Source organism: Pteropus vampyrus, unplaced genomic scaffold (genome assembly GCF_000151845.1).
Source record: "Pteropus vampyrus isolate Shadow unplaced genomic scaffold, Pvam_2.0 Scaffold3, whole genome shotgun sequence".
NCBI classification, from domain to species: Eukaryota; Metazoa; Chordata; class Mammalia; order Chiroptera; family Pteropodidae; genus Pteropus; species Pteropus vampyrus.
In genome coordinates, this window is record NW_011888784.1 from 22,175,990 (window position 1) to 22,200,991 (window position 25,002).

The 25,002-nt window shown below is 36.3% G+C and overlaps 1 protein-coding gene across 2 annotated transcripts; it reads left to right on the forward strand.

The window, feature by feature from the left end:
- Positions 1-1,088: 1,088 nt before the first annotated feature.
- On the forward strand, positions 1,089-14,620 carry TFAM (transcription factor A, mitochondrial). 2 transcript variants are annotated; one of them, XM_011362157.2, is made up of 7 exons: positions 1,089-1,341; positions 1,891-2,009; positions 3,233-3,303; positions 3,701-3,850; positions 6,940-7,035; positions 10,583-10,639; positions 11,119-14,620. In XM_011362157.2, the coding sequence occupies exons 1-7, from the start codon at positions 1,241-1,243 to the stop codon at positions 11,260-11,262; spliced, it is 738 nt and encodes a 245-aa protein (XP_011360459.1). In that variant the 5' UTR covers positions 1,089-1,240; the 3' UTR covers positions 11,263-14,620. The 2 variants fall into 2 exon arrangements, with proteins under 2 accessions (XP_011360459.1, XP_023387670.1); XM_023531902.1 differs by lacking the exon at positions 10,583-10,639.
- Positions 14,621-25,002: the final 10,382 nt, after the last annotated feature.

The following is a 25,002-nucleotide window of genomic DNA, read 5'->3' on the forward strand; positions in this document are numbered from 1 at the left end:
GTAGTACCAAAAGGCCAATCTCTCAAGGCTACAGAAAAGCTCAATATTACACTGATAAGAATTTTCTAACAATTAAAGCTATCCAATAAAGGTAAGGCTGTTTCAGGAAGTGGCTATCTTTGAAGTAACTATAACGTAAAAGCTAAAAGGGTCCTTAGATGTCTTCAGTTTAGGTCTTCCCAATCTCTTTCATACCGTTGCCTACACAGAAAATGGGTGTACAGCACATCAATATATCAAAGTGCACTTGTCACACGATCTCAGGGCTTCGATTGGGAAACTTGATTTAGTACAAAATCCTCATTTGCTGGGGCCAGGGGGATTGAGAGGGAATGATACATTCCCGGATCAAGACGTTAATGTTAATGCTGGGGCTAAAACTCACGTCTCCGGATAACTAGCCAGGCTCCTCCCCACAAATGAAAAGGAATTAGATGTTAGGCTTGAAGACTGGGTCAGTGTTATTTGCAGTAGATGGGGACGATAGTCTAGATCAGTATTGCTTGCAGTGTGGTCCCATGACCACTGCCATTAGAACTTGTTAAACTTTGAGGAATTTTTTAAAAACGCAGATTTATAGGCATCACACAAACAATGAACCAGGCGCTGCGGTAAGGCCCAGAAATCTGCATTTTTAGGTTTTAAAATACGCCCCATCCTCTACACCCTTCCTCAGCAGTATTTTTGGCTCCAGCCCGGGCTTGAACTGAGCGGCTCGGCTGGGCATTCTGCGCCCGCCAACCTGACCTCATAGCAGCGGCACAACCACCTCGTGTCCTGGTGGTAAAACTGTCTGTTACGTACTAACCCTTCCGGCTGTCACAGGCGGACTCAACCAGTGCGCGGTCCGGGAGAGACCGCCGCCGTACCTCCATCAGCTCCGGGCCTGGCGGAGGAACGGGGGCTGGGAGCAGAGGTGGCTCAGGAGCGCCCCTCTCGAGGCCAGGGCCCTCCGCAGGCGAGCCGGGCTGCGGTTTCCCTTCTCCGCCCCGAGCTCCTCCTCCTTGTTTGCAGTCCCGCCCGCAGGGGGAAGCCACTACGGCGCCTGCGCCAACTCTGCCTTACCCCGCCTCCTATCTACCAATAGGAAGTTAATAGATTTCCCATAGTGCCTCGCGAGTGGTGGGCATGATAGCGAACTTGGTAGGGTTGCACGCGGGTTCAAGTTGTTGTTGGGGTTCTTTTGTGCCAGGGGGCTCTACGAGCCTGGGGCCCCGTTACTACTTTGTCAGTGGGTGCAATGGCGCTTCTCCGGGGTATGTGGGGCGTGCTAAGTGCACTGGGAACGTCCGGAGCTGCTCTCTGCGCAGACTGTGGGAGTCGACTGCGCTCTCCCTTCAGGTAGGACTACTCGCTTACGCCTCAGTAGGCGGCTGGGCTAAGAGCGCCCTAGGGCTGGAGTGTAGATGGTTTCTTCACCTTTCTGCCCCTCCTAGGAGGTCAAGGCCGCGTTGACCCTTTAATTCAGACTTCGACCTTGCCATGGGAACGGTGGCTTTGATACCAGGCCTTACCCTATCAGTACCCCGTATCTTACTTCTGGCCACCCCCCACCTTCCTGCCCCTCCCCACTGTCCTGGAGCATTAGGTTCGGCGTTCTGTGCTAAGTTGCGCCAAGAGTCTCCCGCCATCAGCTAGGCGTTGAGGAGGCGGGGCCCAGGAGCTGGACTATAGGTGCTTTCTTCCACTCTGCTCTTTCTAGGAGGTAAGGGCTTTGAGACTTAATTTCTGCAGGCTCTTCCCTCTGGTTAGGACAGGATTTTAAATGTTATTACCTTTCTTGTCGTATATAGCATCTTGATGAAATCTTATTTGGGATCTGTTTATGTACATATGAATACTGGCACTTAAATACTTGATATCGCTTATTTTCTTTTTATTCATGTGTAGTTTTGCGTATATACCGAGATGGTTTTCATCCGCCTTGAGTAGTTATCCAAAGAAGCCTATGACTTCATATGTTCGATTTTCTAAAGAACAGCTACCCATTTTTAAAGCTCAGAACCCAGGTAAGTAGTTTTGGGGTTTGTACTCTTCTCTGAGTCATAAAGAAGGCACTAAGCATTTAAACTGCAAACTTGATTTTCACTACCAAACCATCCAGTGACTGCAGGAACATAACCATTCTATTTGATAATCTGTAAAATGGGAGATATAATGTATTTTTTACCAATTAGAAATGCTTTAAATGTAATTGAGAACTAATGAAAGGTATTTTTAAAATAGCAGCATGTAGAGTGGAAAGCAACCAGAGAAGAGAATGTGAAAAAGCTGAATTTGAGGCCTCGTTGCCACTGGCCTAGAGGACCATTGATGAATCGTTTTATCCCTTGCTTACCTCCTTTTGCCTCGGAATTAACGAAGTTTCAGTAAAATACCTTAGGTGGAAGTATTCTGTAAACTAAAGCTCTATAAAAATAACTACTAATTTCAAGAAATTTTGCATTGAAAGATTCCCAGATAGGATATTTGTTGACTCCCTAGAAAGGCTGTGTGCCCTTCATTTGGGGTTGTAATTTTAAGATATTTACTAAGTTAATTATAGCTAATTTTTGCTTATGATTTCTAAAGCCCTTTCATGTGCAGTACATCACAGGGCACTTGTGAAAATCAAATGAGCTATAATAATTCTCACATTATAAAGAATTGGTTTATGAGACATTTTAAGTATTCACGTCTTTTAAAGTATAGGAGTTGAAACTAACAAGTGGTTTGTTAAAGCATTTACAACCTGTCATTCCAATTAAGGTAAGGAAGGAAATGGAGAATAATGAATTGATTTTAGAATAATTTAGTTTATTTGCAAATGATATTTCTGTAATTGAAATACAAGGTGGTGGTATATGAATCAAGACTATCTTGTTGTTTATTCAGGTTTTATGAACTTAATTCTTAAAAGACTTGAAAAAAATGTTTTGATTGAAATAATGAACTAATAAACTTGTCATTATTTGCTTAAACTAGTAATCAATTTCTGAGACTTTTGGTGATATGTGATATACTCCTATAGTATTAGATAACAGACTTTAACAATTTGGATAAAGTATTGATTTATTTATTATTTAAATTCATTGGTTAAAGAAAAGAAAAATCATTGTATTTAGTTGTATAGAGATGTCTAATAGAACTTAACTTTTAGAGCTAATGGGTTATATGCTTCCTAGAAGTTTTTAGAAATTAATCCTAAGACATAAAATTTTGACATCTTTTCTCATTTTATTCTAATCCATAGATGCGAAAAATTCAGAACTAATTAAAAAAATCGCCGAGCTATGGAGGGAACTTCCTGAGTCAGAAAAAAAAGTAAGCATATAGATTTTCATCATTGCTGCAGTTACTCTATAGTTAGGAACAACTGTCATGTCCCTTAAGGGACCAGATGACCAAGATTTTTTAACATCCATTTTCTACAAAGGAACTTCATACATTCTGATCTACATAAATGATGAGACTATGATGTATGGGGTGATGGTGAAGGGTTGGCAGCAATTGAAAGCTAATTGCTAGACTCTCATCTTGGTTAGCATGTATATGAAAAAGACATGTTTTTAATCCATATAAATGTGATTCCATAGCACATTTTCCACTTGGTGGTTCATTCTGTTTTTATCTGAAGTCATGCAGTTGTCTTTCCTTGGCAGGTAAGCTATGTTTTATTTTCCAGCAACAGTTTGACTTCATATTGGTTTTTTATTCATAGGTATATGAAGATGCTTATAAGGCAGACTGGCAGGCATACAAAGAGGAGATAAACAGAATTCAAGAACAGCTAACTCCAAGTCAGATGGTATCTTTGGAAAAAGAAATCATGCAAAAACGTTTAAAAAAGAAAGCAATAATAAAAAAGAGAGTGAGTATCATTAAAATATTATTTTCAACTGGCAAAAAACTAAAATTTATATAACAATATAGGTAGTTTTTCTCTGATTTTGATATGTGTGGCTATATGGTTGTATGTCAGGAAGTGTACTTCAATTAGGAATAGTTCTCTTCTGTCACTAGGACCACTTGCCATTGAGTTTATCTTGGAAACCCTTGTTACTACTTTCAGATATATCTGAATTAAAGATATTTGATTAGAACTAGAATGAAAGCTGTAGGAATAGAGTTATGAAATAGCTAGATCTTGCGAGAATAGTAAGAATCTTTGCTTCTGGGTCTTGTCTAGAATAACTCACTGATTTCGATTGTTCTATAGGTAATGGTGAGTTTGATTCTGAATATTGCCAAATAGACTGAATTTATTAACACATCAGGGAAAAGTGCCTGTTGCATCTTCACATGGTTCAAAAATTGTAGTGCTTAGCTTAAGGTATTAATCCACATAAATTCCATTGCTTGAAACTTAGAGTACATTTTTCTATAGAACCAATACTGGGCGTGAGGTGGTCAACTTGATGGTCCAGGACGTATACTATAGAAAATGGTCAACAGAGTTAAAGTTATTTTTCTGGAAAAGTAGATTACAGTCTTTAATGTGAGATGCCACAGTATCTATCCCTGACCCTAATGACTTAAGTCCTCTTACCTCTAGGGTTGAGGACTCAGCCAATTTCAAGTCAATGATGGCAATCTAAGGCTGCTGATCCAACTAGAAAAGGGGGCCAGAAAAGATACCAAGAGTGAGAAATACAGTCTCTGCATAGGGATGGTATTGGGAGGATGTGAGTTCTAAAGTTTACTCTCTCTTTCTCCTTAATGTACCCAGCCAGTATTAAGAGTGAAGAGGACCAGAAATGGAGATTGGGCAGATTAAAGCAGTTTTCCTTTCAAATATTTTTTTTCTTCCTTTCTTTCTTTTCGTATTCTCATTATGCTTTTGTTACACCTATTGTAATTGTCCCATAGTCTCTGCATATTGTGTTCCGTGCTTTTCCTCCCCCAGTCTTTGTTCTCTTTGCTTTTGGGTTTGCAAGGATTTTAGTACTATGTCCTCTAGCTCAGAGATTCTTTCCTCAACCTGTGCCCAGTCTATTAATAAGATAATCAGAGGCATTCTTTATTTTAAATCAATATTTTTGCTCTCTAGCATTTCTTTTTGGTTCTTTCTTAGGATTCCCATTTCTCTGCTTACATTGCCCATCTGTTCTTGCATGTTGTCTAGAGCCCTTAGCATATTAATCATTTGTTTTAAAATTCTAGATCTGATAATTCCAACATCCCTGCCCTTTCTGGTTCTGATGCTTGCTTTGTCTCTTCAAGCTATGTTTTTTGCCTCTTAGTATGCCTTGGAATTTTTTCCTGATAGCAAGACGTGAAGTACTAGGTAAAAGGTATTGCTGTGAAATAGGCCTTAATGTGGTGGTGAAGTGTGGGCGCAAGGGAAGCGTTCCCTAGTCCTTTGATTAGGTCCTGGTCTTTCAGTGATCCTTTACTTCCGGACTGTGAGCTGCACAAGTGTTTCTCACGTTTTTCTCTCTCCCTTAGGTGGATCAGGATGGCTAGAGTGGGCTGGAGTTGCATATTTCTCTTCCTTAAGACAGTTAAGCTCTGATAATACCCTGGCAGTTTAGGGCTCTGGTTAACTAGTTTCCCCTGAAGGCAGGCCTTGTTAACAATAACAGATTGCTCAGGCATTTCAAAATGATTCCTTTTCCCCTCCCCATTCTTCAACCAGAGGGGCTTAGTTTTAGATATTGATTGTGGGAATCTGGTCAAGCTTTTAGAATTATAAATCTCATAATATTGTGAGGGCTCTCCTATGACTGGGAACTCTGAGAGTTGTCCACACAGCCTCTGGCAATTCCGATACTTAACAGTTCAGGTTTTCCTATCTAGCACTGACTGGTTCATGCAGCGGTTTCTTCCTGAATCTCTCTGTTTCTCTGCTTTGGTGAGGCTCCCCGTTTCTGTATTGACTTGTCTGTCTCTCCAATTCTGGGGGCAACAGCAGTTAGCCCTTGGTCCTTCCTCATGCATTCAAAAAGAGTTGTTGATTTTTCAGTCTCCTCAGCTTTATTCTTGTTAGGAGGGAGTGGTGATTTCCAGGCTCTTGTTGAATCTGAATCCTAAGGATTTTTTCCCTGATTTCTGTATTCCTTCATTCTCTGTTGGAATTTGTCTTCCCATTAAGGATATCTGGTACCGACCAGTTAGAGATCAGGTGAGATGTGTGGGAACCAGGAAGTTGCAAGTGAAGCACCTAATAGTGATTCTAGAAATAAAAGGGGCGATAGTTAAGTTGTGAAGTACCTGGGGTCTACAGTAGTTTCATGACTGAGAGGTTCAGGAAGAGGGAAATCAGAGGAGCTCTACTTTTGCTTATGAATTAAAGTTGGGTTCATTATTGATTTAAACATTGTCATTAAAAGTCACAAAGTTTTGTAAATTACAGTACTACTTACTATCCAAATTCAGACACTAGGTTAAGATAATGCAATCTCTCTCATTCTCTGAATTCAGATACTAAATTGATTTAGATAGCAAGGGATACTTGTATTTTTTCATCTTCTCTTCTTTTGATGTAGAGTAAAAAGAATTTAGCACATCTATTGAGGTTTAAAGGTTGAGAGACATGCAGGGAAAGAAATGAAATAAGAGATTATTAAACAGATATTCTAGTGTTCATGAGTTTGTTGGAGACACGTCGTGGTTTGGCCAATGAGATAGTAGTGTCTTGTAAGGATGAAACTGAGGTTGTGATTGTTTTGTACATATGTGCTCAGTTACTCAGTTCATGGAGACCATGAAAATAATATATAAAATAAATGATTTTGTACGGAAAGTAACTCATAAAAATCTGTTATACTTTTTAAAACTTAGTGCTATCAAAAAAATTCTGACTCCAAGAAGGAATAATTTTATACTTTATATGAGAATCTTAATATTCACTTTAAGAACATTCTGTATAATGCATAGTGGTGCATACAGTTTCTGTAAGTAAAATTGAGTCTCATAGAAGTTAAAACTATATCTTATTCTTTCATTTTTATTACTCAGGAGTTAACAATGCTTGGAAAACCGAAAAGACCTCGCTCAGCTTATAACATTTTTATATCTGAACGCTTCCAGGAAGCTAAGGATGGTACATCACAGGTAAAACAGAACTGCATTTGTTTTTTAAAATTTTGTTTAATTTAATTTTAAAAATATTTAGGAAGTTTTAGGGGTGCCACATGTCAGGCTGTGAAGCAAAGTAGTAAATTACTATAAACAAGTACTGTATATGAATAAGACCCTCTTTCTTGTATTCCTTTTTATAGAAAATCCTTTTTCTTACCACATAAAATTAATTTGAGTATACAATTGCCAATATATATAGTCAACTTTTTAAATTTAAAAAACATAAAATTTTTAATTTTATTGGGGTGTTAAAGTTCTAGAGACTTATTCAGCAGGTCTTAACTTTTTTACAATCACAGGGAAGAATGAGAATAGAGCTATAATATTTTGTACTGGGTTTTGATTATAACATAACCTGTTGCTTCATGTTATATCCTTTAATAAAATTTCAATTATGCTCTTGGGGTTGTTTTATAAACATGAATGTTACCATATGAATGTGTCAAATTAAAAAAAAAAGCTTGTCATTCCCGTTGTGGCTTAGTCTTTCCTTTATTTCATTCTTAGAAGCTTCAAATTGAAAATCGTATTTTTCCTATTATAATATGGCATGTTAAGAAAAGTAGATGTTCAGATCCTTAACTCTGGTCAGTTTGAGAAGGTGTTTGCCACTTTGCTTCTTTGGGTTTTTTGGTTCTGTGGTTCATTTAACATATGATTAGAATAGTATGTATATGTGATGTAGTCTTCCCTGGCTATACTTTCACTGGTTTATTCCATTTGGGATTTCAAATTCAGTTTTTATGGTTCTACATTACTAAAATGCAAGCCTATTTCCGTTTTTAGTAGGAATTTTGTCAGTCACTAACTTATCTTGGATTTAGTTTTCTTACCAGTACGAGAAGGTCACATGCTAGGGAATCAGTTTTCCTGGTTTTAACCTGACCTTACCTCTTTTTTAACCTACTGGGTGCTGCCAATTCCTGAGCTACTTGGGGAATTCTATGTTGTAAAATGCTTTGCTTTTTTGACTTTCCCCACTGCCAGTTTGGGAAATAGCATTCATGGTTAGGTAAGCCAGGAACCATTTCTCCATGTACTTTTCAGCTTCCAAAATTTAGTGTTGGTAGTGCTCTCTCCTATTACCTTTGTTTATGTGGGTTTATGCTTTAATTGGGGGGGGGGGTGTATTATTAATTTGTTTATTTAAAAATAAACATTTATTGCTCACAGTTCTGGAGGCTGGGAGGTTCAAGACCAAGGTACTGTCATGGTTGCCTTCTGGATTCATAGCTGGTGCCTTCTCACTCTGCCCTTATATGGTGGAAGGGCTCATTTAATATGGTTCTAGGAGGAAGCAAAACATCTTTCCATCTCTTTAAGTTTTTATTTAAAAAATTTTTTTGTAAATGAATTATTTGGGTGAAAGATCGGATTGTTTATGCATGCAACTTCATAAATTATTGTTAACTCGGTGAATATGAAGCTTTATGGATTAAACTTTATGGATAAGTAAAAGATTAGTTATGAAAGAATCTAGAGCTTTAAAGTAATTGCTTCCAGTGCTAAGACTCAGACCAGTTATTTATTAACTGTCCCTGAATACATTTGAAATGTTTATAAAGATAAGTTTAAAATGTTCCAAACATAATGGTTATGTAATCTCAGGTACTATCTGGTTCCTTTATTTTTGTTGATAGGAAAATAAAATTTATTCAGAGTTCTGGTCAGAACAATAAAGTTCCAGTTAGGACAATAAAGTTCATTATTCTCACTCTGCTTTTCCTTAAAATCACTGATGATCTCCTCCTAGTTTTAAACAGATACTGTTCAGACTATTTCTCTCTTTCTCACACTCCCCTTCTTCTACCCTTCTGTCTGCATCTCTGCCCCTCATTTTCCACTCACTTATTTTTCCCTTCATTTTCTGCTCTCTGGGAGCAAAATCACAGGTTGCACGAGGTGTGCTGACTTTCCTCTCTGCCTCTTTTCCCGCCATGGGATTCCTGTATCCCTTTAATTTTATAGATGAAGAACCAAGCCTAAGGGAGATAATATGACTTTTTTCCAAGTCACATAATTAAGTTCAGCTAAGTAAAATTAAGGACTGGTGTATTGTTTCTACAACTACACCTAAACACTTTGGCACACATTTTAGAATAAAACATTAAGCTACAGGGAAGAAATAAAACAACTTAGTCTCTGAAGTTAGATAGTGACAGAATGCAGATTATACTTGAATATTAGTATTTCTGGATCAAAAAAGGTAAATATCTTCAAAATAAAGGAAACCAGTAAAATGAAAAGGCAACCTACCTAATGGGAGTAAATATTTGTATATCACAAGGATTAATATCCAAAATATAAAGAATTCATACAACTCAATAGTGAAAAATTCAGTCTGATTAAAAAATGAGCAGAGGATCTGAATAGACTGTTTTTCCAAAGAAGACATATAGATGGCTAACAGGAACATGACAAGGTGCTCAGCATTACTAATTATCAAGGAAACGCAAATTGAAACCTCAGTTCACCTCACCTGTTAGAATGGCTGTTATCAAAGATAAAAAATAACAAGTGCTGGTGAGGATGTGGAGAAAAGAAAACCCTGTGCACAGTTGATGGAAATGTAAATTGCTGTAGTCCAGTATGGAAAACAGTATGGAGATTCCTGAAAAAGTTAAAAATAGAGCTACCATATGTCTAGCAATTCTATTCTGGGTATTTATCCAAAGAAAAAACACTAACTTGAAAAGGTATCTGAATTCCTGTGTTCATTGCAGCATGATTTACAGCAGCCAAGATGTGGAGTCAATCTAAGTGTCTCTCAATGGATAAATGGATAAAGCAGCGTGTGTGTGTGTGTGTGTGTGTGTGTATAATATGTTTATACTGTATGTAAAATGGAGTATTATTCAGCCATAAAAAGAAGAAAATCTTTCCGTTTGCAACAACATGAATGGATCTTGAAAGCATTATGCTAAGTGAAATAAATCAGACCAGAGAAAGGCAGATACTGTATGATCTCACTTATATGTGGAAAAAATAAACTTAATAACTAAGCTCAGAGATAGAATTGGTGGTTGCCAGGGATTGGGGGAGATGGGTGAAATGGATGAAGGTAGCCAGAAGATGCAAACTTCCAGTTATAAGTCCTGAGATCAAATGTACAACATGGTGATTAGAGTTAATACTACTGTATAGCATGTTTAAAGTTTCTCAGAGAGTAGATCTTAAAAGTTCTCATGAGAAAAAAAATTTATGGTGACGAATGTTAATTAGACTCATTGTGATCATTTCAGAATATATACAAATATCGAATCATTATGTTGTACACCTGAAACTAATACAGTGTTACCTATCAATTATATCTCAATAAAAACAGATAAATATCTTCATTCTAGGCGTTTTGTATTTTTTAACAAGTTTAATAGTTTAGAAAGAAAAGGTTAAGAATTGATGAAGCTTTGCCTGTGATTCTTGATATCTGAGTTTTTGTCGTTGGAATGAATAATAAAAAAAAAGATCTTTAATCCTTGAGGTCCCTATATCTGGTACTTAAACATATGTTGTTTTACAGTTAAAGCTGAAGACTGTAAATGAAAGCTGGAAAAATCTCTCTAGTTCTCAAAAGCAAGTAAGTAGTATGGTTTTAGTTTCAAGTGTCTAGTTAGAATATTTGAGGGAATATATTAGAGTAAGGCTCAGTTTGTGTGAAAGCAACCTTATATTACTAATAACACAGTTAAAGTGTCTTTAAATAATTTCATATTCTTAGAACCAATTTGGCTTTTTTATTTTGGTAGTTTTCGACTGAAAATAAAATTGGTGTTTGAAACAATGTCACACAGAATTTACTGTCCACTGTATCCAGTGATAGTCACATCCTGCCTCTGCTCCTTTCCTGAAATTGTAACAACTTCATTAATACAAAATTATCTCTTATGGACTTTTTTCTCATTTAATTTTTATCTCACAAAAATATTTCTTCTCCAGTACCTTTTTTATACATGTAGAATAATAAGGTAATTTCTAAAGTATATATGCAAGTGTTCAAGAAAATAATTGCAAACATTCTTCTAAAGAAATCATTTTAACAGTTACACTTTTTCTCAGGTATATATCCAACTTGCTGAAGATGATAAAATTCGTTATTATAATGAAATCAAATCTTGGGAAGAACAAATGGTTGAAGTTGGACGAATTGATCTTCTCCGTCGCAAAATGAAGCCCCAAGCAAAAAGCACTGAGAAGTGTTAAATAGAAGATTGAGTTATGTTCATAGTGGATAGATACAAGAAACCAATTAGGTCTCAATACCTGAAGCCGTTGTTAAATTAGAAAGGATAAAGTTGGTAAACATTTTATACTTAATTCCTTTTTCTTTAGCCCATGGACTTCTGCCAGTTCAATACATTTTGTATGAGTATCTTGCTTTGGAAAACCCAAACAGATAAAAAATTCACTTGAAATTTATTTTGCGTTTAGGAACTACTAAGGGTTAAAATAATCCATGAAATGTATCAGTGATCATTTTACCTTTGATAAAGGTGAATCAGACTGTGAAGTTTTTTTATACTTGATGACTGGGAAGAGTATTCTTGTTTCCTTATATTATGGAGGCAGGGGTTTCGTATTCAAAAGTGTCCCAAATTGTAGAGCCATAGTGTTCTGTGGTATAATTGTGCATTGTTTAAAAGAGCACCAGGAACTCATCTAGGTAAATTCCAATTCCTAGGCATCATTCACATTATATTCAGATTTGGTGGTAATGCAAGGGATTGCTGGTTTCGGTTACAACTTTTTGTATAAAGGATAGAGAGATTTATAAACCTTTTTCTCATTGCCTTTATTCATAAATTAAAAACTAAGAAATTATGTACCAAATCTATGCATATTTTATATTGCATAGAATACATTTTTTTGTTGTTGTTTCTTAATTACATGTTTAAGATGTAGCAGTTGTTTTACAGCTTCTTTTGGTCTTTTATTTGTTTGTTTTTTAAAGTAAGGATGTGTAATCTAAATTATTTTTTCTCTCTCGTGTGAGTATATTTATCCAGCAAGTAGAGAACTTGTCTGGTAAGTTTTAAAATGAGAGCTCTAAAAAACAGAAGTCTCCAAAGTTTCTAGACTTGGAACCTGCAATTTTTAAACATTTTATATAACATATAACATATTTTATATAACATATAAAAAGTCAACTTTGACCAATGGGCCATATCTAGCCCACTGCCTGCTTTTCACGGCTTGTGAGCTAATAATTGTGTTTACAATTTTAAAAGGTTAAAGAGAAAAGGAATATTTCAAGACACGTGAAAATTAACATGAAGGTCAATGTCCATAAATAGTCTTATGGAGTCCAACCATAGTCATTTATTTATTATTTATGGCTGCTTTTGTGCAACAGTGACAGAGTTGAGTAGTTGCTACAAAGACTAGCCTGCAGATGCCAAAATATTTACTGTATGACCCTTTACAGAAAATGTTTGTCAAGCAGTGGTCTCTTAGTATAGCGTAGTGTGACAAGTGTTCCAACGTATTAATATGATGGGATAGATTTTTAAACTATTATAGAGGTTCTTGTTTTAGAATCATTGTCACCATTGTCTTAAGAGGAAAGAAGTCAGATCACTTACAAGCTAAATAAACTTGTCCCACAGCGTTAGCAAGAAAAATAGTCTTGTTTCAAATTACATTGCAGTAAAATAAAAAAGATCTATCTAGTATGGAATGAGATTCTCTTAAATTATTTGCTATGGCTTGGTAAAATGAACCTTAAGAGTTTTCCAGTTAGCATATATCACAAAACCCTTTTAGCATTTGTTTACCTCTTGGGAGAATCAGGAATTTTCAAAATCCACATTACTTTTTGAGAAAAATCATGTGTCTTTTGTCATCAGTTCACAGGAATAGGATAATTCAAAATTTATATGTACCTTATATTATGCAAAATATTTAGAAATTCTAGATTCCTTATCTCCAGAAAAATTTTGAAGATTTTTGTCGTAGTAGATAGAAAGTAAATAAACAGTCATGAAAAGGTGACTTGTTAAATACTGAACTTGACAAAGCTAGGGACCGAAGAGAAAAAATATAACTTGGGAGGAAGCTCAAGATTTAAATATGTAAAGTTGGGTGTTTTCAAACAACTTTTACCCTGTGGTTAGGAATACAGGACAAAGTCGGCTATTAGTTAAATAGATACCATGGGGAGGAGGGATTGGGGAAGAAGAGTGTCTATCACAGTCTTTCAAAATTGGGTTTCCAAGAGAGAATTAAGCCCTAATTCTCTGTGGCATCTATAATGGTACTGATTATGTACCATACTTAGGAGAATGGAGAAAATGACTCATCATTTACTGTTTTCTGGGTTTCACACGAGCCCAGGGAGCACATAGGAGTCGGTGTTTGTAACATAGGATGGGTGAGGTAGAGATACGAGTTATGTATACATCTGTAGGACAAATGTAGTATAAAACATCTTTACAATTACCTTTTTCTGAGATATTTTACCATTCAACTACATACACAATTTTATACAGAACACATTTAAGTCCTATCTAACCAATTAGGAAGTTCATTGTATAGTAAGTTCTCAGATGTTTACAACTTAACGTAGGGGGAAAAGTGTGAAACAGTGAAGAGAGCTAGAGCATAACCATTTTATGATATCAAATTTTGTTTCTAAAGAATATCATTGTTAATTCTTTAAATATTACGACAGTCATTCTACACCTTAGTAAACCAGTATATGTCGAAGATTGGTATGCCATATACCAAATACCATCCAGTTTAACAAGAGGCCATACATTTTCTATTATAAAGGATAAGAACATACCAATAACCAGTGGCCACTCATAATAAAGCCTTACTTTTAGAATTAAGTTGAGTCAACAAAGTAATTGCTGTAGAAGCTAAAGAATGCTAGGGGGAAAGATGCTGAAGAAATAAAACCAGTGTTTTTGCTGTTCTGAGCATATGTTCAGTCATAAAGAGATTTTCATACTTCTGTTCATTGGAGTACCGATATTAGGTTTTTTGAGATAAATGACTTTCTGGTGTTTAAAGATATTGTGTGCAGATTTAAACCTACTGTAATCATGTAATGTCGCCGTAGCTTTTGGCTAACTCCTTGTTTGGAAATGCCATTTTTTAACAAGGCATATATTTTATAGTTCTGATGTGTATATTTAAATTTCTGAATTAAAATATTAGAGTTGATTTAAAGTAACTAGGAAATTTTAGTGATTTTTCTGACCCGTACCTAAAATTAATCATCACTGAGTTTTTATAGTTAAGTGATAGTATCCATTGTTTTTCTTAATTTTATCAGTATTTACTATAAGAATATTCTCTCCCTTTCTTTCCTCACAGCTACTCTTTCTCCTCTTCATAACATCAAGCTCTTATAGACAAATTTGAAAATGTTACAAGGACAGACTGTTGAAATTTTAAAGTAGTAATATTCTTTTTAAAATTGAACCTTTGGAAAGAATAAGAAAATGAACATATTTATTACTTTGAATTTGTAAAACTTTCCAAACAGTAAAACTATACAAAGTTAATATCATGAGTTTCTCACATTGTTCGCAAATAAAGTACTTTTGGCAATCGATTAAATCACTGATTATATTTAATGGAAAATACAGAAAACACAAAATAATTTCCTAGTACAGTCATCTCAGTATCTGTAGGGGATTTGTTCCAGGACCCATTCCCCAATTCATCTGCCTCATATACCAAAATCTATGGATGTTCAAGGCCCTTACATAAAATAGTCTACTGAATAGTAGTTGTATTGTTTAGGGAATAATGACAAGAAAAAAAACCTGCCTATGTTCAGTATAGACAACCATCTGGGCCTAACTACATAGTACACATTAGCAATAATATAAATTTTTCCATTATTTTCAATGAGCAGTTGAATCTGCAGATCTGGAACCTGCAGATATGGAGGACCAACTGTAAATTTAAAAATATTTAAAAATTTTACTGGCTAAGGAGCTAAATGCTTAGAATTGGCCCTAAACAAGTTTTAAATGAGCTAAACATTAAAAATCACCCTAACATTTAAATCATTCTTAATGATTTCTGATTTAATACGTGATGAGCAAGAAAATATTTGAGTTCTTTTTTGCCTGTATAAAAATGTATCGAATTTCATTCCTCCTCCCCAACAAATCATGTATAAGATAGGGAAATAAGGAAGTCCATAGTTTTGACTCTGACCTTTTATTATATAGGCTGCCAACTACCAGTGTTCACATTAAAAAAACTTGATTGGGTTATGCCCATCTTTATGGTTGTATTTTTACTGGAAATTCCGTGCACTGAATTGTGAGTAGGGTTAAGTGATGGGAGGAGGGCTTCAAGTTTGTTTATTAATCATTCAGAAATTGCTGAAGCATTATGACCATTCTCAATTTTGGATTTTTTTCTTCAGTCACCAGAACAGGTCTTCAATACTTGTGTAACTAAAGGGAACAGGAATTTTACTGGTGGTAGATAAATATAGATGCCAGTAGTTTTTCCAAGCTGGAATTTATACCCTGATTATATAAGACTAAGATGGGAGTAGTGGAGATTTGTTAAAAGTGTAGAAATTTTGTCTTAATTTTGACACTAGTAACATCTGAATTTATATAAGCTTAGTATCAAATATTAATTAGACCTAAACAATTCAGGTTATTTCCCCAAAGCTATCCCCTCGCCCTTAGTTTTTATTTTTGCAGGGCTCTTACTTGTCATTTGTAATAAGCCTGAATGACTGAATGGATGGTGATACATGTCACAACCCTTAGCCAATACTATTGACAGTGTTATCTTGGATTTAGAAGGGAAGGGTTCCTCTTTTTTATGGAAAATGGGAATTGGTTGTTGATTCAATTTGTTGCTGAGTGGTAAGGACAAGAAAATGTACATGAGCAAAATAATTAGAACTAGCCATTATTCTCTATAATAAAGACCAAAGGATGAAAAAAGGTTTGAAAACGGTGAGACTAAATCCTCTTCCCTTTTCCTTTTCCAAAATTTCATCAAAGTGACTCAAGAAATGCAAGACAAGTAGAGTAGACAAATACAGCAACATCAGAAAACAAGAAAGCATCATCAATAGAGCAGCAATTTGTAGGTACTTTTGGAAGGCAGGTAAATAGTGATTAACAGGTGCTCGTTGGTCTCATTATGAGCAAGCCACATAAAGTGAGCGAAGTAAAAACATGGAGGTCTCACAAGTTCTGAGCTGTAGGGGCTAGTACAAAGGTTAACTCCTAAGGTGCTTGGAGAGAAATTGGGATTGAGTGGGGCCTGAGAGGATTAAGTGCAAATGGACAGACTAAAGAGTTTGTTTCTCCCCAGTTATTTGCTTAAACTGAGAAAAGTAGAGTGATGAGCTATTGCATAATGGGCTCTGTTCAAACTAGGTGCTGTGATTCTCAGCTCTTGCTCAATAGAATCAACTCTAGTGCTTTTAAACATGCAGACGCCTAGGCCAGAATCTGGAGAGTAGAACTGAGCTTCGGAGTTTTTGTACAAGTTCTGTTGGTGAAATCAGGGTCGAGAACCACTTCAGGGGAGTAGTGTAGCTTCCCTGGTAGCTTCCCAACCTGGTGTGTTAGGGGCTGGTATTGAGTGGGTTATAGATAGCGTAGTTGTAATCCATCATCTAAGCTGGAAGGTTTTTTGAAAAAGTGAAAACTATATATACACGCACATCAGGCAACTTAGGACATATGGTCACTGTAGTTAAGAGTGCTTAGTTTTTCCTTTTACCTTTTTGTGTAGTTGGGCTATTGCCTGGAAGAGCCAGAGTTCTCTATAAGGAGCCTCTTCTGATTACTCCAGCATGCCTTGTGAATATTAGCATTTTCTTGTATGTCATGATGTGAAAAAGATTGGTAAATACTGTTTATTTAACCCCAGGCTACTTTTAACACATGTTGTAAGATGTGAGTTTCTTCTGAAAGAGATACCACTTCTCCTGGTGTTGAATCCCCAACTTAAATCCTGGCCAGTAGGCCTAATGGTGCTTGAAGTATGGAATCAAGCTGGCTGAGAACTGTTTTCCCTTTATTCCATGTTTGCCCAGACATATTTGCTTTCTTTTTAAGAGCACATGGAACATTCTTAAGGATAGGCCATAGGTCATAAAACAAACCTCCGTAAATTTTAAAAGATTAAGATCATGCAAAATAATCAAAAAAGAATGAGATTTGGGGAGTTAACAAATGTGGAATTTAAACATCACATTTCTAAATAACCAATATACCAAAAAATAAATCACAAGAGAAATAGAAAATACATTGAGATGGATGAAAATTACAACATACCAAAACATGAGATAATAGCTAAAGCAGTGCTTAGAGGGATATGTATAACTGCTACTGCCTACATTATAAAAGATCACAAATTAACAATCTAACCTTTCACCTTAAGATTGGATAAAGAGCAAATTAAGCCCAAAATGAGGAGATGGAATGAAATAAGAATTAGAACAGAAATTAATAAAATAGAGAAAATGACACCAAAAGTTGGTTCTTTGAACTGATCTTTAAAACTGGCAGACTTTTAGCTAGATTGACCTAGGAAAAAAAGATTCAAATTACTAGAATTTGAAATTAAAGAGAGATCTTTATTACAGACTACAGAAATAAAGAGAATTAGGAAGGAATACTGAGCAATATTATGCCAATAAATTAAATGAACAAATTTCTGGAAAGAAACTACTAAAATGTATAAGCTAAAGTATAGCTGATAATTTGAGAGGAAGTGGAGGTTTTCTAATATTTGTTAGTCAAGAAAAAAATTTAAATGTTATTTAAAGTTATACAGCAATGGAAGAAAAACCAAAATTGGGAGAAGTAGTGTTGCTGTGATTAAAATTTTCATCTTTTATGGAGACATTACTTATTTATAAATAAAGATGTAGAGGTACAATCACGTTAGAGTTATAGATGTAATCATACTAAACCTGAAAAGTGGAGTGGCTAGCCTGGGAGGTAGAAATAGGTATGGGAGGGCAGGAGGTGAGATTTGCTTTTCTTCTGCTACTCTTTTTCTGACTGATGTTTTTATTTCTATATATTATTTAAATTTTTTAAGTGGAGAACTAAAACATCTATAGATATTTTGAGGAAAGGAAAAAACACCATGAACAAGAAAGATTTCATTGTTCCAGAGCTCTTAAGGGGTTAGCCAGGATTCAGATCCCACTTTTTTTGATTCTACCATTATGTTATACAGTCTTCCATTTTAGTTATTTAGTCCTTACTATGTTACAGATAATGTAAAGCACTTTATATGAATTACTTATTTAGTTCTCACTGCAACCTGATGAGGTTGGTGCTATAATTTTCTCTCTGCAAAAATGGGATTACCAGATACTAAGTAACTTTCTTAAAAGAAGTGGCAGCGCCACAATTTGAATCTAGATACCCTGACTCCAAAGCCTTCTCTCTTAGTTACCTTATCATTTTGAAATTTGAAGGACAAAATTTTAAATTTAAGAAAAGTTTAAATAAAACTACAAAATTTCAAAAGACAAGTGTGCTCAGCATCTGTCACTCCAAAACACATTTTTAATATATGTAGAAAGAATCTACAATTTCGTATTCTACCATATGAATATATTTTTCTTTGATTTTACCCCAGCTATGATATTCACAAATCTTCATGTACCCCTTTGACTGATTTCTGTAAAAATGGTGGCAGGAAAAAAGTTGATGCATTTAGGGAACAGACAGGAGGACAATGTGGCCAAAGTGCACTAGATACCCTGGAGAATATGAGACGTGGTTAGTGGTAGGGAGATCTGAGATGCTAACAAACAGTTGATCATCCAACCATCAGAGTGATATAGGAAGAATTCATATATGAAATTGATGCAATTCAAAATTAAAATTCGTTGATGTATTTTTAGCACTTTTATTAAGGTATAATCCACATCTTAAAGTGTGCAATTAAATTTTTTTTAGTATATTCAAGAGTTGTGCAACCATCACCACAATTTAATTTTAGGATGTTTTCATCACTCCTAAAAGAAATCCATACCCATTAGCTGTCACTCTCCCATTTCCCACCCCCTAAGCAACCAAAACCACTAATCTTCCTCTGTCTCTCTATATTTGTGTATTCTGATATTTCATATAAATGAAATTATACGTAGGAAATACTGGCTATTACGGTAATGATCTTTAACCATGTGAAGAACTACCAGGCTGTTATCCAAAGTGGCCGTACCATTTTATATTTCCACCAACAAGGTATGAAGGTTCTAATTTCTCCACATTTACATTTTTCTTTTATTTTTTAAATTGAGATATAATTGACATATAACAACATTAGTTCCAGGTGTACAACATAATGACTTCATATTTGTATAGATTACAGAGTGATCAATACAATAAGTCTGGTTAACATCTCAATGCATAGCTAGGTGGTGATTCTTTTTTCCTTGTGTTGAGAACTTTTTAAGATTTACTCTGTTGGCAACTTTTAAACATATAGTTCAGTATTATTAAATGTAGTCACCATGCTGTACATTACATCTTCAGGACTTATTTATTTTATATGTGGAATTTTGTACCTTTTGCCCACCTTTACCCATTTCACCCATGATAACCACCAATCTGTTCTCTGTATAACACTTGTTATTGTATGTCTTTTTTTATTATTGCCATCCCAGTGAGTCTGAAGTAGTACCTCAGTGTGATTTTGACATGCATTTACATAATGACTAAGATATTGAGCATTTTTCATGTGCTTATTGGCTATTTGTTTATTTTCTATAATGTCTTTTCAAATTTTTTGCCATATTATTTATCTTATTGTAGAGTTTCTAGTGTTCTTTTTATAGGCTATATACAAGTTCCTTATAAAATATAAGAATTGCAAATATTTTCTCTCATTCTGGGAATTGTCTTTTTACTTCATCGATAGTATCATTTCATAGTTGAAAAGTCTTAATTTTGATGATGTCCAGTTTATTTTCTCTTTTGTTGCTGATGCTTTTGGTGTCAAATCTAAGAAAGAGTTGCTAAATCTAAGTTTATGAAGATTCCCTCCCTCTGCTTTTATCTATGTGTTTATAATCCATTTTGAATTAATTTTTGTGCGAGGTGTGAGGTAGGGGTCCAGCTTTTTTCTCTCATGTGGATATCTGTTGTCCTAGCATTGTTTGTTGACAGACTATTCTTTCTCCTTTGTCTTAATCCCTTATAAAAAATCAGTTGACCATCGGTATATAGGTTTAATTTTGAAGTCTTGGTTCTGTTAGATCAATATGTCTATCTTTATGTTGGTATCACATTGTCTTTATTACTGTAGCTTTGTAGTAAGTTTTGTAACTGACAGTATGAGTTCTCCAGCTTTGTTCTGCTTTTTCAAGATTATTTTGGCTATTCTGGATCTCTTGCATTTCCATATGAATTTTAAGATCAGCTTGTCAGTTTCTACAAAGAAGCCAGCTAGTATTCTGATAGAGATTGCATTGAATCTGTAGTAAAATTGGTGCTTTTTGATATTAATTTCTATTATTCTATGTCATCAGTGACATCTTCACATGAATTTGCATTTGGCAGATATATAAATTTGTTCTCTTTGTAATTTTGGAGAGCAAGGTTGTTATGGTAAGTTAACCTGACAGTGAAGTGGCCACTTAAGCAGCGAATATTCTGTAGCTGTAGAATGGTCGGGGAAACAGCACATTCAAAGGTTGTATGTTTGGGATGGCAAGAATTAGGTTAATTCATGAGATACTTACAAGGTCAAATCCAAAGGACTTGATAATTGATGTGTGAGAGATAAGGCAGAGAAAGATATAAAAGATTATCATTCCCAGTTTCTTTGAGCAACAAGATGGGGAATGTTGGAGAAGGAACCGATTTCCTTCAACTTGACCCATTTCTCTGCCTATATCTGTGGATTTCCGGCTTTTCTGGGCTATTGTTTTTAGAGTTAGGGAGGAACAAGGCCAGGATTTAGAATGTAGGAATGTGCACAAAAATATGTTGAAGCTGAGATGGTTGATAGAGTTGCTGCATTGGTTAGAGCTAAAGATTCTTTTGTATAGCGATGAACACAATGTTGTGACTTTTTAAAACTAACATTTGTTAAGTATAGCTCTGGGGTGTCTGATGGTGAGCCAGGGTTCAACAAAAGACCAAGCACTCAAGGGAGGCGCTAGCGTCAATTCAAGGCCCCTACAGGCCACTTGGCCACACAAAATGGAAGCCGAGGCAGCAATATTATGGAGTTGTTTAGCTAAATTCTCAGCACAGAGTTTTGAATGTGCATCCAAAGAAAATCTAAGAATCAGATTCCAAGGCAACCTGAGAATGCATCCAAGGAGATCACTGCTAATGGGGATAGACAGGTGATGCATCAGTATAGTGAGTATATGGATCTGAGATGTCAAGATAGGCAGAGGCTAGGCTGTAGTATCTAAAATCAGGTGTTCAACTGACAGCAAGTATGAAGGACTTCATTGGAGGATGACATTTCAGACCAAGAGGGTAGAATTAAAAGCATCATCCATCTGGAGTCTGAAGTTCATCAAAACCACTCTTTAACAAATCAAAACAAGAATCATCTGCAAAAATTGTAAAATGAAAACTCATGAGGGAGAGAAAAAAAATGGCACAGTTGATAGAGGCTCTGTTCATCCCTTTGGCAACCAAATCAAAGCTGTGACGGAAACAAGGAAGAGCGGCAAGGAAAAATCGCCTGGGTTGAACAAGCCATACAACTGGGGAGAAATCCAAGAAATTACCCTGCAATGGCAGAAGGTAGGAGGGGGTGAGGACACGGGACTGCCTGATCTCGAGTGAGACGGAGGCGGAGGCTGAAGCAGTGGCAGCGGCAGCGGCAGATGCCTCTTAAAGGGGCTGTGTCTGCAAGTGGATTTTCGCGATGAGGGACCTGCTCACTCTGAGCACCAGTGCCAATTAGGCTGCACTCAGTGGGCACCAGGGATTTACAAGGAAACATTGTCAGAGTGAGGGCTAAGGCGAGACTCGCACAGTATAGAAGTGCCAGCGGTATCCATTGTTCCCTGTTGAGCCCTCTCCCTTCCCTCTCCCTCCCTGCACGGACACAGCACCGCCATAGCCATGACATCATCAAACTGGATAACAGAGGTTCCTCTGCCCAGAGGATTCCCTGAAACATCGCCTCCCCCAACTCACGGCCCCACCAAAGCCACATCCAGGTGTAGCCTCAGCGATCAGGTGCTCCTTGCTGAGACTCACACTCTTGGAGGCAGCTGGCCTCGGTTTTTGGTATGGCCTTTTGAGGCAACTGTAAGCACAGCATCTGTAGATTTGCTTGCTGAATCTTAACAGGTGGCTCCAGAGGGGTAGAGGCTTGGGCTAAATTTGGCCTGCAGCCGAGCCCTTCTCAGGACTATGCCACTGGATACCTACTTCACAAATCCATACTAATAAGACCAGGAGACTTAGGAGCTTTGCTCAGTACATAGAAACAAACATGGAAAGGCAGCCAAAATGGTAAGACAAAGAAGCAGAAACCATATGAGAGAACAGAACAGAGATCCAGATATAATGGAATCAAGTAATCTAACATGCAGAGTTCAAAACACTGGTTATAATGATGCTCAATGAACTTTTGGGAAGTGTAGAGAACTTCAACAAAGAGATAAAAAACATAAAAATGGAAATGGAAAGTCTAAAAGGGAACCAGTCTAAAATGTAGAACACATCTCAGGTGAGAAGTATATTAAATGGAATAAACAAAGGAATAAGCAAAGTGAATAAAGAAGGTCAATGCCCTATCTAGAAGATGGGAAATCCAGTCAGGACACTCAATCAGAATGGCAAGAAAAAAGATGCCAAGACTATAAAAATAATTTAAGGAGGATATGGGACATTAGTTAGGCTCCAAATATTCGTCTGATCGGCGTAACAGAAGCAAATCAATCAAGAAGTTGAACAGCTGTTTGAAGAAATAATGATGGAAAACTTCCCTAACCTGATGAAGGAAATGGACATAAAACCCAGGAAGCTCAGAGGATTCCAAAAATCAGGGATCCAAAGAGGCCCACAGCAAGACACATCATAATTAAAATGCCAAAGGTTGAATACAAAGAATATTAAAAGCAGCAAGAGAAAAACAAATAATTACTTGTAAGGGAATACCCATAAGACTGGCAGCTGATTTCTCAAAAGGAACTATGCAGGATGAAGACCCAGGATATACAACCAAGAATGATTTATCCAGCAAAGCTATCATTTAGAGCCGAAGGACAGATAAACAGCTTCCCAGACAAAAATAAGCTAAAGGAATTTATCACCATCAAGCCGGTAGTACAGAAAATGTTGGAGGAACTTCTTTTAGAAGAAAAAATGTATATCAAAAACAGGAATAAAGAATGGTAACAACTACATTCCTATCAATAAGTACCTTAAATTGAAAAAAAGTGCTCCAGCCAAAAGAGTTGCTGAAAGGATGAGAAAACAAGACCCCTACGTGTGAAAAGAAAGGGTGTAAAAAAAGATATGACTTTGATGGACCTAGAAGGTATTTAAGTCAGACAGAAAAAGATAAACAATATATGATTTCATTTATATGTGAATCTAAGGAATAAAAAGAACAAACTAATTAAAAACAGACTCACAAATATAGCGAACAATTTGGTGATTGACAGAGGGGAGGGGGGTTTGGAGGGCTGGGAGAATGGGGTGAAAGGTTAAAAGAAGTACAGATTAGCAGCTGATGGATGATCACGGGGATAGGGAGCACGACATAGGGAATGCAGTTAGCATTAATATGTTGGCTAGGTAGAGGGTCAGGGGAGGGAGGGAGCAATTGGGGGGATCATTTTACAAACTATATAGATGTCTAACCAATGTACTGTATACTTGAAACGAATTAAAATTAAAAAGAAAACTCAAGTGTTTCATTAAGTCAATAAGAAACTCAACTGATTCTGCCACAGATGGAATAATGATCATAATTTGAGAAATACTGATGAAACTATCAAAAAAACAGTTTAATGATAAATCAGCAGGCAACTAAGAGATGTACCCTCTTCTTAGATCTAGGACAGATCTTAATGTGTAAATGAAGTTTAGGGTTGTCTACCAGGAGTGGAGCTATACCAGATCTTTGACAGGTCAAGTGTTTCTTGACCTGGTGACAGGGCAGGGGAGGCTGGCAAATTTGCCCCTCGGAACATTTGGCCTTTAGAGATATTTTGATTGTCACACGGGGAGGTAATACAACTGGCATACAGTGGATAGAGGACAAGGATGCTGCTAAATATACAATGTGCAGGATAGTCCCCACAACAAAGAATTATCTGGTCCCAAGTGTCAGTCTTGCTGCTGTTGAGAAACCTGCCCTAAATCCTGGACTAACATAAGATCTTGGAATAAAAGGAAGAATAATTGCAAGCAAGATTTAAACGATAGGGCTAAGGTAGTTTTAACTCATTTTCTTTAGGAATTTCTACCATTAACAATATCTATACCACCACCAAAACAAATAAATACCTTTATTGGAAGAAAAGGATTAAGGGTGAAGGGTATACAGCAATAAAGGAAAGCCCCAGGAACTCTTAATCTGTTCAATGAATGCTACTTGCATGGTCTTGGAGGTCCTTGTAGAGACTGACCAGTAAAGACAGCTTGTATTTGTATAGCACTTCCATTTACAAAGTACTCGGACATTCCTTAGCTTATTCTTTGCCTTGGGAGGTATCCAGAGTGTATTAGTTTCTTGTAGTTGTAACAGATTTAACACAAACCTGATGACTTAAAACAATGGAAATTTATTTTCTAATAGTATTGGAGGCCAGAAGTGTGAAGTCAAGAGTTCAGTGAGGCTGCCATCCCTGCACAGGCTCTAGGGGAGAGTCCATGCTTTGCTCCGTCCAGCTTCTGTTGGCTGTCACCATTCCTTGGCATGTGGCAGCTGTATGTCTCTCAACTGTCTTCTCGTCACTTTCTCTTCTGTATATGTGTCTCAAAACTCCCTGTGCCT

Coding starts and splice junctions, on each gene's coding strand:
- TFAM (XM_011362157.2), top strand. CDS start 1,241: ATGGCGCTTCTCCGGGGTATGTGGGGCGTGCTAAGTGCACTGGGAACG. Junction 1,342..1,890: donor CGACTGCGCTCTCCCTTCAG/GTAGGACTACTC, acceptor ATTCATGTGTAG/TTTTGCGTATATACCGAGAT. Junction 3,851..6,939: donor AAGCAATAATAAAAAAGAGA/GTGAGTATCATT, acceptor TTTATTACTCAG/GAGTTAACAATGCTTGGAAA.